A 20,963-nucleotide genomic window follows, 5' to 3' on the forward strand; every position below is an offset into this window, starting at 1 on the left:
AACTAAAATACTGATATGTTAAAATGTTGTTTGTATACTTATTTTTCTGTTATTATATGAGGAGGTGAGAGGCCAAGGGGTACAAGAGACAAAAAGTTAGTTTTGAGTTAATAAAGTTTAAAGTTAAAGTTGAATAGTTAATTCTAGGACATAAATATAGAAAACATAATTGCATATCATTTGAAGATATAGATTTATGTTTGTGTCCCTCATATTTCTACACCAAAAAATTTGTCATTTAACAATTGTCATTGATAATTTGTACCCCTAGGCTTTCAAGTGAGAGTTAGAAAGGTATGATCTCAAAGAAATATTAAAAGTATTTTCAGATTATTTAATTTATTATGAATCATAATACATTATGCACATTAAATACAGCAATAATTAATGTTGAAAAAATCTAGAAAAATGGTTCTTTGCAAATTATAGGAAAACTGAAAATGCCTAATCTTTCCTTTTGATTAAAAAAAATAAATTATGGAAAGTAATGGAAGCAACTATAATAATTTTCTTCTATTATTGCACTCTAAATCTGAATCACTGTCAAAAATATTGTCATTTTCACCTTCCGAGTTATCACTCAATATTATCGACTGTTCTTGATGGTGTGCTGCACGTGCTCCTGACAAGGACCGACACTTATTGGTTTCTCTTGTGGTTTCCCTCTGCATGATTAATCGATTTCTTTCCTCTTGTGGAGGGATTGCAGAACTGAGTTCTGTGTAAAGACTATGATGCGCAGGAGGCACAAATGGTAGACGGTTCAGTAAGTCTTTGTACTTTTTTTCCTTAATTTTTGGCGGAGTTGTTCTGTGAGTTAGTCTTGGGAGTATCTGAACATATCTCCCAATGCTTTTTGCTTTCATATTGTAGGTGTAGAATCCAAAATCTTCATTGAAGATACATTTGTAAAACAATATCCATGGTTCATCTTTTTTGAAGTGCAACCACAGCATTTTTTGAATTCCCTATACAGATTTTAGAAAAAATTGTTCAATCACGTCTAGTGTGACAAAATCCTTGTCACCCACTTTCACTTCCTCAAACCGTCTTGACGCCTTGGTGGGTACATCAATCCAGTCTTGAGGAACGTAAGTACCCCTTTCTGAAATTTTTCTACTGCACTCAATAATTCCAAAGTTTCTGTCGCAATCAAGACCCAGCACCTCCTCTAACATTCGTTTTCAACCGTGCATAACTCAGCAGTGGATCAGCTACTGCGTCTCGGCTTGACGCTAAGGCTCTGGGGATACACTGTATATGCTGTTATGTAAAGAATTAACACAGTTGTTAGCGGAATTAGTGCGTTCTGTTATAATGGAAGTTTCAGGCCATCAGGGCTCATCATACTTACTGTCTTCATACCATAATAATGCTGGGTTACAGCCATCTATTTGCATTAATACTCCGGACCGCGAAGCTCTGAACCACTACGATTTGTAGCTTGTTTGGGAAGCTGGTGAAACAGATCACAGTTTCATAGTAACACAGAAAGTTATTGACGGGAAAGAAGCGGAGAGTCCCTTTCAGCTGAAGAGAATGATTTAAGAGAACAGCTAAGACGGAAATCAAGATGACGGCCTATTCAAATCTGATTCACTAAGAAACGAGTCATATAGCTAATGCCACCTCACTCATTCCTATAGTCAATCACATAGTCAACAAGAAAGTTAAGACCGGAAAATACGGACTTAAGAAAGCGACGTATCACATTGGTGTATATCTGTACTGACAAAAGTAAAGAACTGCAAAACAAAGCAGACAGGTGGTGTTCTGTAATCTACGAATAAACGACGAACACATTTAGCTGATTATTTCTCCGGTGAGTGGAAGCACTCGGAGATCATAACACTAATAGCGAATGAGGTAGGGAGAGTTATGTGACGAAGTTAACAGATGAATTGAAACTCTGATGTCAGAGGCTTATCACTCATACGTGCAGATTTCTGCCATACGAGCGTGGGGAAACGTAGCTTATCAGCTCATGTGCGAAACTACAGATTGCGTAGACCTAGCTGTGAACGAGATAAAGAGGAACCAGGACGTGAGAGATAATGGTGCACCGGGCAGTGCGCCATCCCCGTCCACGACTATTTAAGCTCTCAGGTCAGCGACTCAGCGGCACAGAACAGCGTTGTTACACTTCGTCAGCAAACATGAGGACTCTGGTGAGTACCTTGCGCAGTTGTGTAATATCTCAATTTCAGCTGCGTATTTGTTTCTTTCTGATATGACTGCATCAGTAGGTCACAAAATTACAATTAATAAATTCAGTAACGGCTTATATCCCATGTATCTTGTCATTAAAATAAATTTTCCTATTCCCACTTGGGGCAGTAATTTCATCAGCGTACAAAAAACACGAGATTGTCCGAAGAAGTAAATTTATCCTTAACGTAGAGATACTCTGGATCTTGAAGACACCATCGGCTTCACTGAACATTTTCACACCTGGTGCAGTTTCGTTAAGGCAGAGTGTCTTCCTGATCACACTTTTTCTTAACATGTTCGTTTCTACGATATGTTATTTTCTGTAATGTCCCTACCCAACAGAGATACAGCTGCTAATTTAACTCGCTTATATTTTCCCTCACCTTTTATACATTGGCTATAGACGGTGCAGAATGTTTTCAATCTTGCTGCACTTAAGAAACCATTTATTGCCAGTCACAGCCTACTGCTGCATTAATAGATTCGAAGGTAAAGGATCGTTGAGAACACTACTTTAGACTTACAGATAATATCGAAATTTGTGTTGCTACATTCCGGAACACGATAGTGTGAACTATCCTAACCGTAGTGGTACAATAAACGAGTGAGTGAAGCAGTAAACTATTTTAATTACATTTATCAACAGACGCAGTACTCAGAATGCCGTGTGTTATTGGCTTTACTTTCATACCCCAGTATTCCTCTTTGAAATTTATGTTAGCTGTATCTAATTACAGCATTTTAAACAATTTTTACACGTTTCAAAATTCCGACATCATTGACATAATGATCTAATGATTATGCTCTTTCTGATGTAGTAAAGTTGTCAGTAGTAAATTGTTGGTTCAGTTTTAAATTAACTGTTATTAGTTTAAACAGAGCTGCATACTTCTTACTGTGCGAGAGTGCGCATGTGTGTGTGTGTGTGTGTGTGTGTGTGTGTGTGTGTGTGTGTGAGTGAGTGTGTATGTGTTTTTGCGCGCGGTGAATAAGTTGGCTTGTACGTGACTGTGTGTGTTTGGACTACATGTGTCCATGGAATGGATTCAGTCGGCAGTAATCACGACCAGTTACAAGAACGCAGTAGTTACTAGTTGCCTCCCCTTTGTACAGTAAGCAGAGATGGCAACAGTAATGCGTGATGGCAGTGTACTTGGAGACTTTTAAGTTCATCGAGATTAATGAAGCAAATTGTATTTTTTTTTTTCACAGAGAATCCTGCTGGCATTGTTCGCAGTTGCTGCAGCCAGACCTAACATCCTTGATGATGTGCCCAGTGCGACGCCGCAGGTATCAAACGTGAAGACATCCGGAAGTGCAGACCTTCAGGACAGATCCCTCATCGGCGTTGCATCTAGCAACCTACCTGTCTATCCGAATCCTTATTACCCGTTCCACACCGTCAAGTCTACCCAGTTACCTATTTACACTTCACCTAGCAGCCTTCCCGTCAGCAGTGGGGACTTAAGTTTTCCATTTAGTTCATCTGTACTCTGTTTCCTTTCCGATGTTGGCGTCCCTTCCACGTATCCTGTTCTGAGTTCCGTTGTCACGAGTCCGCAACATGGTTACCCGATGAGAAACCCAGTTACTGGTCTGCACCCTGTTTTTGTCTCACCTGACAACGGCGGTTTCTTCGGCAACGTGATGAATACTGCCCAAGAGGCAGTTATGCTTAATCGGCCTACCATCTACGTATCGGCTCCCGAATATTTGTCACTCAACGATCTTAGTAAGGTACGATAATTAAAATCAGCATGAACTTTCTTCCATGTGGAAGACATTTTTCAGATTATTAACTTGGGATATCGATGTATCACGTATTGTTAATTCCTGCAAAGAATTTTTTTTCTCTGTCTCGCCCCTGCTAAATAGATCACATTATACTTTGAAAATTGATTTTTTTTGTCTATTTACTTGTAGAAATTGGTGTATCTTAGGAATTTGCTTGGTTGTTATAATTACCTGTGGCTATCCTGCGACAGGATGGGTGTGGTAGTGCTTTAGAAAGAGAGAGATCAGAATAAACTGAAGTCCTGAGCCGAGTTGTGACATTTGCTAGATTGATTTCAGCCGTTCCTGCGAGGAATATCCCTCCTAATTCGTGTTTTGGTGAAGAACACAATTATAAGATGGCTTCCAAAATTCAACTAACAAAACTATCTAGGAATCATCATGTGACGTGATAAGCGCGTGACTACGTGGGTGATCGTTCTCTAAGTTTTCATATATTTTTAGGTTTCAGATACATATTTTAACGGTTTTTGTGGTAATATTTACTATATAAGTGACTTATTAGTGGTTTCTTCATTCACCTCCGCCTTTCTTGTGTTGTGACCTGATATTTGTGAGTGTTTCGTATCGAGCAACTTAACCTCTTACCTGTGTTTACATTCCGCGCTGACCAGTTGCAGCTACAGTGGCGCATCGACAGCTAAGTTCTAATTATTTGTTTGTGTATAGTGGTTTATTTAGGAACTTTAGTAGTCTTCAACCGGTATTCTTGGTGTTTTCTGGTGAAATAATTTCAGAAGAAATTTTTGTGAACTGTTTTCAGTTTCGTTACTGTGTCATTAGACGTTTGATTTTTTTTCTGTGTTAGTCTTTTGTTATATTCTCATTTGCTGTTTATTAATACTGTTAATAAAAGTAGTAACTTCCCTTGTAGAGTAATTTTGTGATTATTGTAGTCAGCTTTCTAAAATCTTCTTATGGTACTAGCGGAACTTCGATAAAGTAGTTTTCTTGTTTCAATAACTGTAAAATTTTACCATGAGTGAGAGGTGTGGGCTTTACCATAGGTTCGTGAGTAGTGGATTTCGGTGTGAGACTTGTTCGAGGTATTTTCACTGGGGGGAATGCAGTGGGCATTCTGGTGAGATCCTCTCCTGGAACTGCAGGTTAGGTAGCAAGAGTAAGTTGATAGAGGAGCAGGAGCGTAAGATCTGTGCCCTTCAGGTGCAGTTGAAAAACGCACAGGAGGAGCTAGATAGGATGAGGAGGGAGAAGGGGGTTGAGGAATGGGAGCTGGCTGTTGGCAAGAGATCTGCTAGGAGAAGGAGATTTTAAGATAATTTTACTATTGGTGTTTGCAATAGATATGACCAACTGTCAGAGTCTAGTGGAGAGGAATCTCTAGTAGCTGTAGATGTAAGAAGTATGCCGCAGACCTCAGCAGTTACGGTGGCTAGGACAGTTGCAAAGTCTAAGAGAAAGAAGAAGGTTCTCCTGTTAGGTAGTTCTCATGGTAGAGGTGTAGGCCAGCAGTTGCAGGAAGTGTTGGGGAGTGAGTACCAGGTCACCAGCATTGTGAAGCCTAACGCAGGATTGGCTCAGGTGACTGTTAACATAGGGGGGTTATGTAGGGATTTTACTAAAGAGGATCAGGTAGTGATTGTGGGTGGGGATGGTAATAGTATTGATAGGGATGGGGAGTATGACATAGATGGTGACCTGGAAAAGATAGCCACTCAGACTGGTAACACGAATGTCCATTTCGTGGAACTGTTTCAGCGTCACGATCGGCCTCGTCTTAATACAGCCATGAAACGTAATAACATGAGACTTGGGGGTGCGCTGATGACAGAAGGCATGTGTCACATTTCAATGGTGTCGGTGGAGTCTATCAGCAGGACGGGTTTCACTAGACATGGCCTGCACCTCAACAGGTGTGGAAAGGGGAGGTTGGCAAAATTTATAAGTGACAGAATAGGTGGGGGTGGTGGGATCACTCATGGGAAAATTCCAGTAGTAGTGGGTGTTAGAGCTGTACCTTTTTTAGATTGAAGTCAGCTGATAGGTGGTATTCCTGCTTAAGGGAAGTCTCTCTAACAAAGAAACCACTTTCGACAAAGCTTAGGTATCCGAGTAACGAGGGAATTAGTATATTTCATCAAAATATACAAGGTATTAGAGATAAAATTAGTGAACTGCTTATAGATGTTGATCTGAAATTTTTATTATATCTAAACACTTCTTAAATAAGGAGATAATTCAGAGGCTTCCTTTATCAGGATACAGGTTGGCTGGCAACTTTTCTAGGAGCTCTTTGCGGTATGGGGGAGTAGCCATGTAGGTGAAAAACGGTATCCCATTTGAGTCAATTGATGTTTCAAAGTACTGCACTGAAATGGCGTTTGAATGTTGTGCAGGTGTGGTTAAATTTAGTGGAGTTAAACTTCTAACTGTTGTTATTTATAGATCCCCAGACTCCGATTTCACAACATTTTTGCTATAGCTAGAGGAGGTTCTTGGTTCACTTTATAGGAAATACAAAAGTTAGTTATATGTGGTGACTTCAATATTAATTGTATAAGTGACTGTGCAAGGAAAAGGATGCTGGTAGACCTCTTTAATTCATATAATCTTATGCAAACCGTATTCTTTCCAACGAGAGTGCATGGGAACAGTAGATCAACCATAGACAAAATTTTTGTTTATTCCTCATTACTAGAAGGGCATTCTGTAAGCAAATAAGTGAAGGCCTTTCAGATCATGATGCACAAGTTTTACTCTAAAAGATTTTTGTGCTGTAACACATGTTAAATATAGTTACCAACTTCTTTAGGAAAGCTGATCCAGTTGCTGTAGAGACCTTTGTAAACCTTATCAAGGAACAAGAGTGGCAAGACGTTTATAGTGCTGATACATTAGACGATAAATATAATGCTTTCCTCAAGACTTTTCTCGTGCTCTTTGAAAGTTTCTTTCCGTTAGAATGTACAAAACAGGGTACTAGCACAAGCAGGTAGCCTGGGTGGCTGACTAGAGGGATAAGAATATCCTGTAGAACAAACTGGCAATTATATCAAAACGTTAGAAACAGTCAAAATCTAAATGCAGCAGCCCATTACTAACAGTATTGTAAGGTGCTTAAAAAAGTTATTAGGAAGGCAAAAAGTATGTGGTATGCAGATAGAATAGCTAAGTCTCAGGATAAAATTAAAACCATATGGTCAGTCGTAAAGGATGTGGCTGGTCTGCAGAGACAGGTCGAGGATATAGAATCAGTGCGTAGTGGGAATGTCCGTGTTACTGATACAGGGTGTCCAGAAATGGACTCCCTGATTTCAAAATTAAATATCCCGAAAACAAAGATCGATAGAGGAATGCAGTAAACGGTATGTTTATTGTGAAAGCTGTAAGAAGTTTATACAGCAGTTTGAAATGATAGTTACAAAAGCTGCTAACAGATGGCGCTGCAATCGCCATACGTAATGCCTAGTATAAATAGTGATCCGAAGCCCAGAGCGATCAGTTCCACTATTGAAAAGTGAAAGGAGGTTAGCGTACCGAAGGAAGAGATTAAAACCATGTACTCCATTGAACAACGTGTTTTTCTGGTGCTAGAGTACCACGGGTTAGAAGAGAGTCCTACGGCAACAAGGCGAAGTTTTCACGCACGATTTAATGTTCCAAAAGGACCCGATGCGAAAACCATTCGTACGCTCTTCGCAAAATTTCAACGAACAGGCAGCGTAACTGATGATCTAGTGGGGCATGTTGGCCGCAAGCAAACCGCAGTTACGCCTGAAAATATCGCCACAGTTTCTGGAATTATTCAGCGAAATCCAATGTCATCCGTCCGTAGAATTGCATCTGAGACTGGTTTGAAGCGTTCCAGCACGCATAAAATACTGAGAAAGAGCCTACACATGTTTCCATTCAAAATTGAAACGCACTGGGCCATACCCGTACGAGCTGTACAACAAAGGGTTGCCTTTGCTAATCAGATGCTCATAATGATTGATAGTGAAGGATTTGATGTTGGCTGCATCTGGTTTACAGATGAAGCACACTTCCACCTGAATGGATACGTGAATAAGCAGAACTGGCGATTTTGGGGTTCCGAAAAGCCATATTGGTGTGAAGCGAAACCCCTGTATTCTCCTAAAGTTACTGTGTGGGCTGCAGTATGCAGCAGAGGCATTATTGGCCCTTTTTTCATTCGAGAAACGGTCACTGATGCACGTTACGTAGTAATTTTGGAACAATTTGTCGCCACACAGCAAGCGTTACAGGATCTACCAGGTACTGAATGGTTTATGCAAGATGGGGCCAGACCACATCGGACCGAACAAGGGTTTCGCTTTCTTGTGGAATACTTCGGGAATCGAGTAATTGCTTTGGAATATCCCAAGTTCACTGGTGCAGGCATGGATTGGCCTCTATATTCGCCGGATTTGACTCCCTGTGACTTTTTTTTTTTTGTGGGGCACAGTGAAAGACATGGTCTACCAGAAGCATCCCGCCACGCTGGACGAGCTTCAATCGGCGATCTCTGTGGCATGTGAATCCATTTCGGTTGAGACACTACGAAATGTGATTGGCGAATTTCATTCTTCGTTTGCACCACCTCTGTAGTGCTAATGGTGAACATTTTGAAAACATTGTGACGTGATTGTTTGCTAAGATTGTTTTCATACGATTATTTCACTTATGTATGCTGATATGAGCTGTACAGCGTACAGCGCCATCTGTTAGCAGCTTTTGTAACTATTATTTCAAACTGCTGTATAAACTTCTTACAGCTTTCACAATAAACATACCGTTTACTGCATTCCTCTATCGAACTTTGTTTTTGAGATATTTAATTTTGAAATCAGGGAGTCCTTTTCTAGACACCCTGTAAGTCGCATATATGTACAGTATTTAATAATCACTTTCTGAATATAGCAGGTGAACTAAATAGAAACCTTGTCCCAACAGGGAATCATACAGCGCTCGTAGAAAAAAGTGTTCCGAGACTATTACCTGAAATGCTCCTCCATGACACTGACAAGAGGGAGATTGAGTTAATAATTAAATCACTAAAGACCAAGAACTCTCATGGATATGACGGGGTATCTAGCAGAATACTGAAGTATTGTTCTATGTATGTTAGCCCAGTACTTAGTCATATCTGTAACTTTTCCTTTAGGAGTGTTCGGTTTGCAGGCCGATTAATGTACTCGGTAGTGAAGCCACTTTATGAAAAGGGAGACAGGGATAATGTTGACAATTATAGACCTATTTCTATACCATCGGTGTTTGCTAAAGTTATCGAGAAGGTTGTATATACAATGTTACTGGAGCATTTAAATTCACATAATTTGCTGTCAAATGTACAGTTTGGATTTAGAAACGGTTTAACAACTGAAAATGCTGTATTCTCAGTGAGGTTTTGGATGGATTAAATAAAAGGTTGCGAAAAGTAGGTGTTTTCTTTGATTTAACGAATGTGTTTGACCGTGTTAACCACAAAATATTACTGCAGAAGTTGGACCATTATGGAGTAAGGGGAGTAGCTTACAATTGGTTCGCCTCTTACTTTAAGAACAGAAAGCAGAAGGTAATTCTCCGCAATATTGAGAGTGGTAGAGATGTTCAGTCCCAATGGGGCACTATTAAGTGGGGTGTTCCCCAAGGGTCGGTGCTGGGGCCATTGCTGTTTCTTATTTATGTAAATGATATGCCTTCTAGTATTACAGGTGATTCAAAAATATTTCTGTTTGCTGGTGACACCAGCTTAGTAATGAAGGATCTTGTGTGTAATATTGAAACATTATCAAATAATGTAGTTCATGAAATAAGTTTGTGGTTTGTGGAAAATAATTTGATGCTAAATCACAGTAAGACTCAGTTTTTACAGTTTGTAACCCACAATTCAACAAGAACTGATATTTTGATCAGATAGAATGGGCGCATTATAAGCGAGACGGAACAGTTCAAGTTCCTAGGCGTTCGGAGAGATAATAAGCTGTTGTGGAAAGCCCATGTTCAGGATCTTGTTCAGAAACTAAATGCTGCTTTATTTACCATTAGAACAGTAACTGAAATAAGTTACGTTTCAACACGAAAAGTAATCTACTTCGCATATTTTAATACGCTTATGTCGTATGGTATTATTTTTTGGGGTAATTCTTCTGATTCCAAAAGGGTATTTTTGGCTCAAAAACGGGCTGTTCGAGCTATATGTGGTGTACGTTCGAGAACCTCCTGTCGACCTCTATTCAATAGTCTGGGAATTCTGACATTGCCCTCACAGTACATATTTTCTTTAATGTCGTTTGTTGTTAGCAATATTAGCCTATTCCCAAGACTTAGCAGCTTTCACTCAGTTAATACTAGGCAGAAATCCAATCTGCATGTGGAATGCACTTCCTTGACTCTTGTGCAGAAAGGAGTGCAGTATTCTGCTGCATCCATTTTCAATAAGGTACCACAAGAACTCAAAAATCTTAGCAGTAGCCCAAACGCTTTTAAGTCTAAACTGAAGAGTTTGCTCATGGCTCACTCCTTCAATTCTGTCAAGGAGCTCCTGGAAGAGCTGAAAAATTAAGCAAATTCCAGTGTTCCATTGTTGATTTTCTATATTTAATCTTACGAATTGTCGCCTGAATACGTTTCTTGTATTTCATGTTATCTGTTTCTACTATCGTGTTATAATTTCATGTATTGACTCGTTCCATGACCATGGAGATTTGGTCCCACGGAACAGTAAATAAATAAATGTCGCTCAAATGAATGAATTAGGCTCAAATGTATTCCAATACTCAGACACAGACATAGTGAATAGTAATTTCAAACGACGATTTAGCGTTAACCACAGAATATGTTAGTTTCATACTTACTTGATCTTGCCTTGCTCTCTTTATTGGACAGGATCATCCAGATTAGCCTTTCCTCGTTTTTTACAAAATCGTAAGAGATAACTGCCAGTACAGATGACTTAATAATGAGAATTTCCTTCTCCAAAGTTGGCGTGTTTCACGTATCTGTGTCACCGGTCTGTGGCATTTCGTTCGAATCTCTTAAAAGCTAACGTTCCGTCAAAGATTGTACAACCCTCTTCCTTCTTTTACGAAAACTCTTCTGTCACTCCAAAGACCATATTCCTGGTCTATTTGCCTTAATTTTGTTACCTATGAGTAATTAATTGCAATGTCGTCGTTATATTCGTTTTACTCAGTAAGTTTTAAGTAATTCATTGCAAAAAGGTGGAATGTTCCCTACTAAGTTTATTTCTTTTGTAATATCAATGAGTATTAATCACCAGTCCTTGTGACAGTTCGCACATATAGGTTCGACTTCCCTGTGGAAAACGATGTCAGTATCCCTCAAAATACGAAGCATTGGTATTTAGCTTAGAACTTAAGCTGCAAAGTGGTGTATAAATATCATATATACCTCTTATACGTTGCAGAAATATATATAAATGGGCAATATAATTTTCACTACGGAAATGATACAGATATGCGTGGCTCCCCCACTCCCCCACTCCCCCTCTCACCACCCCCAAGCCCACTGACTCTATGAACCATGGAATTTGCCGTCGGTGGGGAGGCTTGCATGCCGCAGTGACCCAGATAGCCGTACCGTAGGTACAACCACAACGGAGGGGTGTCTGTTGTGAAGCTAGACAAACCTGTGGTTCCTGAAGAGAGGCAGCAGCCTTTTCAGTAGTTTCAGGCGCAACAGTGTGGATGATGGACTGATTTGGCCTTGTAACATCAACGAAAAGGGCCTTGCAGTGCTTGTACTACGAACCGCTGAAAGCAAAGAGAAACTACTGTCGTAATTTTTCCCGATGGCATCCGGCTTTACTGCATGGTTAAATGATGATGGCATCCTCTTGCGTAAAATATTCCAAAGGTAAAACAGTCCTCCATTCGGATCTCCGGGCGGGGACTACTCAGGAGGATGTCATTATCAGGAGAAACTCAAACTGGCGTTCTACGGATCGGAGCGTGGAATGTCAGATCCCTTAATCGGACAGGTAGCTCAGAAAATTTAGAAAGGGCAATGGGTAGGTTAAAGTTAGATATAATGGGAACTAGTGAAGTTCGGTTGCAGGCGGAACAGGATTTCTGGTCAGGTGAATATAGGGTAAATACAAAATCAAATAACAGTAATGCTCGAATAGGTTTAATAATGAATAAAAAATTAAGAACACGGATAAGCTGCTATGGACATTATAGTGAACGCATTATTGTAGCCAAGACAGACACGAAGCCTACGCCTACAACAGTAGTACAAGTTCATACGCCAACTAGTTTCGTAGATGATGAAGAGATTAAAGAAACGTACGATGCGATAAGATAAGTCATTCAGATAGTTAAGGGAGACGAAAATTTCATATTTGTGGGGGACTGGAATTCGATAGTAGGAAGAGGAACAGAAGGAATAGTAGTAGGTGAATATAGACTGGGGTAAGAAATGGAAGAGGAAGCCGTTTGGTAGAATTTTGCACAGAGCACAACTTAATCATAGCTAACACTTGGATCCTGAAAGAAGGTTGTATACGCGGAATAGGCCTGGAGACACTGGAAGGTTTCAATTAAATTATTCAGGGGTAAGACAGAGATTTAGGTACCAGATTTCAAACTGTAATACATTTCCAAGGACAGGTGTGGACTCTGACCACAATTTATTGGTTATGAACCGTAGATTAAAACTGAAGAAACTGCAAAAAGGTAGGAATTTAAGAATATGGGGCCTGGATAAACTGAAAGAACCAGAGGTTGTAGACAGTTTCAGAGATAGCATTAGGAGAGGATTGACAAGAACAGGGGAAAGAAATACAGTAGAAGGAGAATGCGTAGCTTTGACAGATGAAATAGTAAAGGCAGCAGAGAATCAAGTATATAAAAGACGAGGTCTAGTACAAATTTATTGAATTTAATTGATGAAAGGAGAAAATATAAAAATGCAGTAAATGAAGCAAATGAAACAGAATACAAACGTCTCAAAAATGAGATCGTCAGGAAGGGCAAAATGGCTAAGCAGGAATGGCTAGAGAGCAAATGTAAGAACGTAGAAGCTCATATCGCTAGGGGTAAGATAGTTACTGTCTACAGGAAAATTCAAGAGACCTTTGGAGAAAACAGAACCACCTGTATAAATATCAAGAGCACAGATGGCAAACCAGTTCTGAGCAAAGAAGGAAAGCAAGAAGTTGGAAGGACTATATAGATGGTCTATAAAAGGGTGATGTACTTGAGGGCAATATGATGGAAATGAAAGAGGACGCAGAGGAAAATGAAATGGGAGATATGATAATGCGTGAAGAATTTGGCAGAGCACTGAAAGATCTAAGTCAAATCATGGCCCTGGGAGCAGACCACATTCCATTAGAGCAACTGATACCTTTGGGTGAGCCAACCTTGACAAAACTCTTCCATTTGGTGAGCAACATGTATAAGACAAATGAAATATCCTCGGACTTCAAAGGGAATATAATAATTCCAATCCCAAAGAAAGCAGGTGTTGAGAGGTGGGGAAATTGCTGAACTACCGGTTTATAAGTCACGATTGCAAAATACTGACACGAATTCTTTACAGACGAATGGAGAAGGTGGTAGAAGCCGACCTCGGGGAGATCAGTTAGGATTCCGTAGAAACGTTGGAACATGTGAGGCAATACTGGCCCTACGTCTTAGAAGACAGGTTGAGGAAAGGCAAACCTACGATTCTTGCATTTGTAGACTTACAGAAAGCTTTTGACAATGTTGACTCGAATACTCTGTTTCAAAGGTGGCAGGGGCACACTGTCTCACAAAGTGATAAATTAGTATCCTTTGATGTTTGCATTTTGTTTTGCAACATACCAGTGGTGGAATGCATTGATATTCTGACAGAGCTGTTGCAGAAGTCTAATGTCAGTCCTGTGGAATTGAATGACTTGAGACTGACCACACAGACTTGCTTGGCTTTTCAGTTCCAAAGGACTCTTTATAAAGAATTAGATGGCTTAGCTGTGGGTTACCCTCTTAGTCCAGTGTTGGCCGACCGTTTTGAACAAAATTTCCAAAAAACGGAAACCTGGAGTGCAAATATCAAATACTGGTTTAGATAAGTAGATGATGTCCTGTCTGTGTATATGGGCTGGTACTACAAGACAATTCAACACATTTTTGAAAAACCTAAGCAGTTAACATAAAAATATTCAGTTCATAATGGAGACTGGCAACATACCCATAAAGTTCTTAGATCCCACTACTGACATCAGTACACACACAAATTATTTCAAAATTTATAGAAAAACTACAACTGCAGACACAGTAATACCTTCTTGCTCAAAACGCCCTATAGCTCACAGACTTACAGCTTTCTACTCAATGGTATACCGTCACATATTTATCCCTATGTCCAGAGATGATTTTAAAGCAGAGGTAGATGCAATAAAATTTATTGGCACAGCCAATGGCTACAATCCAGTTCTTATTGACCAGATCTTGCACAGGAAACAAAAACGGAAAATTGTACCCCTCCCCTGTGCCCCATCTGCTTCCCCATCCGCTACTTGCAAGAATTGGTGTACCCTACCATATCTAGGTGAGGGATCACAGATTGTAGCTAAAATACTGAAAGCCTGCAAGTTTAGGCTTTCCTACTATGTTAAGAACACGACAACCCAGCGTACTTTAATGGCAAAGATGATCCAGTTATTACCCAACAGTGGGGTATACAAAATCACCTGTCGTGATTGTGACAAATTTTACATCGGTCAGTCAGGCAGAGACATAGCAAGTAGGCTGGCTGAACATGAAGAGCTGGAGGTTGCAGAATTCAGACTCCGCGTTTGCTGAGCATGTACTGAGTGAGGGTCACAACTACCTGCCAGTGTCCCAGGGATATCAGTGTATCACGTATTGTTAATTATTGCAAAGAATTTAATTTCTCTGTCTCGCAGTTTTCATACAGATTACATTATGTTATTTCCTTCCAACATTAAATTAAGACCATGAACTTGCTACAGAGCTCTTCTACGATGTGCTCAGTACCTTGGCTGGTAAGTCACCATGCACCTGTAGGTAACGGAAACTCTTATAATCTGCATAGGATTTGGCATCCAACACAGCGATTAACACGGCGAAAGCCGGCGCCGCCGATTCCACCGCCGCTGCCACAGACGCCGCCACAGACGCCGTCGAGTCCGCAAGTAGAGACTCGAGCGCCGAGGCCAGACCTGTGTCTCTGCCACTTGGCCAGCCTGCAGACAGCCTCGAGTCTCGCATCGCACTACGGACTTCTGCTGCTCCTTTCACCCTGTATCCCAACACCATGAATTTCGGTGGTGTCCCCGTCGGCGCTAGAATCCAACAAGACGCAGCAGTGAGCAGCCATTCACCAAACTTGATCTACTTTGGCGGTGTTCCTATTCGTGTTCTGGGAGCTCCTTCATACTAAATTGTCAAGTCAGTCCTTTCCCTCGTTTAACATGAAGCTGAAAGAACCAAAAAAAGACTGAATTTTTTGTCTGTATCCTGTTCTGAATAAAAGTATTTTCACATTTCTCTATGATATATGTGTTATTTACGTTTGCATGCGGATTTCTACTCCTAAATAATGACTTTATTATTTATTCTCATTTATTTATTAGAAAACAAGAACATTAAATGAAATAATTATCTGAGATGTAAACAAGACAAAATGATTTATGAAAGCGTATGTAGGAGGCTACATATTGGTTTGGTGGATAAGTTCGTGGCGTTTTCTCTTAACTTTGCTAGACACAACAGATGAACAACGCAGGCTTTACTCGTCAATAATGTAGTCTCGTTCACTATTTACAACATACTGCCAACGCTAGGGTAGCTTTTCGATTCTGTGACTATAGAAATCACAGGCTTTTGAGGCGAAGAATTCGTCGAGCATTCTCATCCCGAAAGTATGCTTCTTGAAGGTTGTTCGATAGAGTGCCGAAAATGGTGAATATCTGATGGCGCAAAACCAGGTGAATAAGGTGTGACTTCCCAACCGACGTCCTGTATTGTTGTTATTGTCAGTGTGCCAGAATGATTGAGGCCATTGTCGTGGAGTTGCATCAATTCAGCCACTCTTCCTGGTCTTTTTTCTTGAATTGCATCTGCAAGACGTCTCAGTTGTTAACAATAGTTGTTGCCACTTATGCTTACACCTCGTGGAAGCATTCGTAATGCACCACAGAGTCGCTGTTACACCATATGCATAGCATTACCTTTTGTGGATGCGCGCAGGTCTATGTATACGTAGTTGCTACACCATTTGGGCAGACTCATTTCTTTCGTATCCCAATGTTAGCACAGAGACAATCATTTATTGTCATCAGTAAAGAGATAGGATAGGAATGGTCGGTGTTGTTTATGAGCAAATTTATGACTATCAAGCAGAGATGCACACATGGTCACCTGCTGATTTTTGTGATTTTGGCTTAGAGCATGTGGTTGGTACCCACACACCCAAATTTCGAACCTCCCCCTTTGCATGCAAATGTAGCACGATGGTGTAATGACCACAGTTCATCGGATTTGTCAGTTCTCGAGTACACTGACGTGGACATTTGTGGATTAATGCATTTAAACGATCATCAAACCGCGAAAGTCATCCTGAAGGTGGAGAGCAACCAACGTCAAAACGAAAAAATCATATACTTCCTGTACTCTGTCCAAAGGCGCAGCCAGTGGCTGGTTGCTGTTTTCTTCTTTGTAAGAATTAACCTGCATTAATTGTACACATCCAAGTTCTCACCATGTCAGTTTTAGACAAAACAGCATTGTGTAGGAAATGTTCCGATTTGTCCATAGGCACTCTATTTTCTAGCGTCCACAGCTACACTCACTATCTCGATATGCAAACTTCAATAGCAACGGTAAACTACAAATAAAAAAGGCATTCAATAAAGCAATCCATAGCAACCAGAATACCAACATCCAAAACAAGAGCACTACGAACGTACGCACTGACCTAATAATTACTATGCGGCTTCTGCGACAGCATTTACAAAAAAATGTAATAAATTATTCAATTGATACAAAATCCAAACATAGATTGGCAGAGATTTATAAATTTGCAAATACAATGAAAGCAATTAAGGATCAATTTCGTGTGTATTGAAAGAGTTGTGGTACTAAATATGCAAATATCAACGGAACATTCTATGCACCGTAAGAACAGTAGTTTCTGAACTCAGAATAATACTGACACACCACAGAATGACAACAAGTCTTGCCTTTCACTTAAGATGTTGTTCTAGATATTTCAAGAAATGGTCCATGATAATAAATTTAAGGCATCAGCGGTGTATCGGTATTGATATCGATGCTGTAAGGAAGTTGCTCAGCTGTTGGCTCCAGTGGTCTGCCGGGTACAGTGTTGTGGCTGCCGCATCAGAAGAGCAGCCAGCTAGCGGCTGCAGAACAGTAACTAGGAGTACTGCAACCACACTGCCGGCTAGCAACGCCTGCAGTTTTTTGATGGAGCATCGACTACTATCACAGTTGGCCCGAATCTTTTTCTCAGTTGGCAACACAGCGCAATGCACCTTCGACAGTACATTAATAGAAGTACCTGGAATGATTCGAATGGTGTTCAAAAGCATTTACCTCATTCTTCAGAATTAAGGCTGTTATCTAGCACATAAATATTTTTGTAGGTAATATAAAGCGTGTATGATAATTATTATTACTTGGTTTTAGAAATACTACGAAGAAAAAGATTATAACACTACTCATACTAATACTACAAAGAAAAAAGAATACCTCAACAAAAACATATGGAAAAGTACTACTTCGACTACTACGAAACTTCCTGTCAATCCCTTAACAAACTACTCGTCTACTAATAACATTCCTGAGATTAGTTCTTCAAAGCTGAAATCGGTACTTTTCTCTTTTTGTTTATACATTGGGACCATCGTTCTTGTAGACTTAATACATCTCAACTACAGAAGGTTGTTTCTGCAACTGGAACTATTCACGAACTGCTGCTGTCAAAACATCTGCATTGCAGTGCTATCATATGCCAAATGTGGCATACTGAAACTTAGCGAGAACTTTCCAAATGATTTATTTGCTTCCACTACAGTGCTCGGTTCACCTTGGTATGTGTCACTGGGCCCCACAATGCTGAGGAAGCACCCCAGCGGCCTGTGCAACGCAACGCTGTGTCATGGCGGCCCTGGCCGGCCCACTGAGTTCCAATGATGTCAGGATGGCTGTACCAGCAACCAACTCAGTGGCCACCATCCATGTTGACTCCGCACTGCTCCCCCGGGAGCTGTAGGCCAGCGCCACTGCTGATTCTTCCTCGCTATCGTAGCTGAGAACGCAGTGGCAAAGTCCGCCCGCAATACAGCGTCCGAATCTGCGGCCCTCGCCTCGGAAGTCTCCGGCGTGTGTTGGGAACTGAGACGACTGTCTGTGGCAGCGAGCCGAAGAGTGGCCCGCCCTGGCTAGCTGTGGTACCCGCATCAGCCTCAGACGGTCGAACCAGTGACCCACTGTGGACTGGAATGCTGGCACCCCATCTGCTCTGCGTGTAGCATGTGGTGTGACACGCCCCACTATCGAGGAGAGCTGTCACACTTCAATGAATCTCGTTAGAAAACGATACCTATTTATACTCGGCTGTGTGCCCCTGTTTTCTCAAGTGTGTCGCTTCACATCACGTATGCATAACACTTAGGTTTGCCAGTGGCCCTCATCTGCCTGTGACTTGCGCCAGGAAAACTGCTGTGTGCCCCCTCCAGCAGTTCTACGCCCCCCGGGGCCTCTATTTGCCTTCGCAACTGCTGGTATGCGTAACTTACTGCAATCCAGCCCGCACCTGGCTGTAACTCGTGCTCCGAATATCGGACAAAACTAACTTTCCCCATCCTAAACGGTGGTGCTGCTACAATATGCTGAATTCACTGGTCATAGGGCAACACGTCAGTAGCGTTTCCACTGTGACAACTGACTTCACGATTCACTGTAACTTCTTCCAATCCACATTTCCATAATCACTTTCAGTAAAACAATGAACAGTCGTGACGTTCTTTCGTTCAGTGCTCGCTTACCCTCTATGCGTAAGGGATCTTCACTTGTTGGGATGGTAACATGCTATCTAATAGTTGAACGTCTTGCGAGGTTCCTCGGCCATCGTGGATATTACCGCTCCAGTATCGTTCAACATGCATCACATCTATTCGTTTCTCAGAGCTACTTTGCGATTCAGCGTCTTTAATGCCTCAGGCCCACTATCCGCTCCATGTTCGAACAGCGCAAAATCCCATAGAGTGTTCTCCTAAGTGCTCACACTGCTGCAGGCACAACAATCACTCATTTGTATTCGAGTTTGTAAAGTTACGTAGGATACAGGCCAAGAACTGTCAGATAATGTATCAATCTACTATCATGACGGTCTCCAAAGGCATCATATCTTCATTTTTCGATTACGTTAGGTCTTCGTCTGTTTCGGCGGTGGTGAATACACCTGTTTCCACTCCTTGGATGGCGCCATTGTTTTGAGATCGTAGTGATACATTCAGCACTCACCCAGGGTGATTGAGAGGCTAAGGAAGTTAGCTTGTTTCGCCTGACGTAGCTGCAATACTTCATGTGTTGTCTCGGTTTGGCATTGTTTCTGAAAGGATGCGGCTGACGTGTACCTCATCAGGCGATAACGTTTTCCATATTCAAAATATCATACAAGATGTTAAAAATGGTCGATGACTGTTTTTCATGTTTTTGCACTATCGTCTTGATAACGACAGGTCGGTTTTAGAGCACCAAGGTCGCCAGGTTCTGCACTGAAGATGGTCCGCCACTTCGTTCGTCGACATTTAGATTTGTTTGACCGCTCTGGAGGAGGCAGCACCGGTTAGCCACAATGTCACATGATGGTACGTTGTGCCGTATACACTCCTGGAAATGGAAAAAAGAACACATAGACACCGGTGTGTCAGACCCACCATACTTGCTCCGGACACTGCGAGAGGGCTGTACAAGCAATGATCACACGCACGGCGCAGCGGACACACCAGGAACCGCGGTGTTGGCCGTCGAATGGCGCTAGCTGCGCAGAATTTGTGCACCGCCGCCGTCAGTGTCAGCCAGTTTGCCGTGGCATACGGAGCTCCATCGCAGTCTTTAACACTGGTAGCATGCCGCGACAGCGTGGACGTGAACTGTATGTGCAGTTGACGGACTTTGAGCGAGGGCGTACAGTGGGCATGCGGAGGCCGGGTGGACGTACCGCCGATTTGCCCAACACGTAGGGCGTGAGGTCTCCACAGTACATCGATGTTGTCGCCAGTGGTCGGCGGAAGGTGCACGTGCCCGTCGACCTGGGACCGGACCGCAGCGACGCACGGATGCACGCCAAGACCGTAGGATCCTACGCAGTGCCGTAGGGGACCGCACCGCCACTTCCCAGCAAATTAGGGACACTGTTGCTCCTGGGGTATCGGCGAGGACCATTCGCAACCGTCTCCATGAAGCTGGGCTACGGTCCCGCACACCGTTAGGCCGTCTTCCGCTCACGCCCCAACATCGTGCAGCCCGCCTCCAGTGGTGTCGCGACAGGCGTGAATGGAGGGACGAATGGAGACGTGTCGTCTTCAGCGATGAGAGTCGCTTCTGCCTTGGTGCCAATGATGGTCGTATGCGTGTTTGGCGCCGTGCAGGTGAGCGCCACAATCAGGACTGCATACGACCGAGGCACACAGGGCCAACACCCGGCATCATGGTGTGGGGAGCGATCTCCTACACTGGCCGTACACCACTGGTGATCGTCGAGGGGACACTGAATAGTGCACGGTACATCCAAACCGTCATCGAACCCATCGTTCTACCATTCCTAGACCGGCAAGGGAACTTGCTGTTCCAACAGGACAATGCACGTCCGCATGTATCCCGTGCCACCCAACGTGCTCTAGAAGGTGTAAGTCAACTACCCTGGCCAGCAAGATCTCCGGATCTGTCCCCCATTGAGCATGTTTGGGACTGGATGAAGCGTCGTCTCACGCGGTC

The 20,963-nt window shown here is 42.0% G+C and overlaps 1 protein-coding gene across 1 annotated transcript in view; it reads left to right on the plus strand.

Annotated features, from left to right (window-relative positions):
- LOC126474266 (uncharacterized) overlaps window positions 1-20,963 on the plus strand; it is a 108,808-nt gene that overhangs the window by 76,866 nt on the left and 10,979 nt on the right. Inside the window, exon 5 of the mRNA XM_050101731.1 lies at window positions 3,424-3,660. Coding sequence (XP_049957688.1) covers window positions 3,424-3,660 — 237 coding nt within the window. The remainder of the gene's footprint in view (window positions 1-3,423; window positions 3,661-20,963) is intronic.

The sequence above is a fragment of the Schistocerca serialis genome, chromosome 4, assembly GCF_023864345.2.
Source record: "Schistocerca serialis cubense isolate TAMUIC-IGC-003099 chromosome 4, iqSchSeri2.2, whole genome shotgun sequence".
NCBI classification, from domain to species: Eukaryota; Metazoa; Arthropoda; class Insecta; order Orthoptera; family Acrididae; genus Schistocerca; species Schistocerca serialis.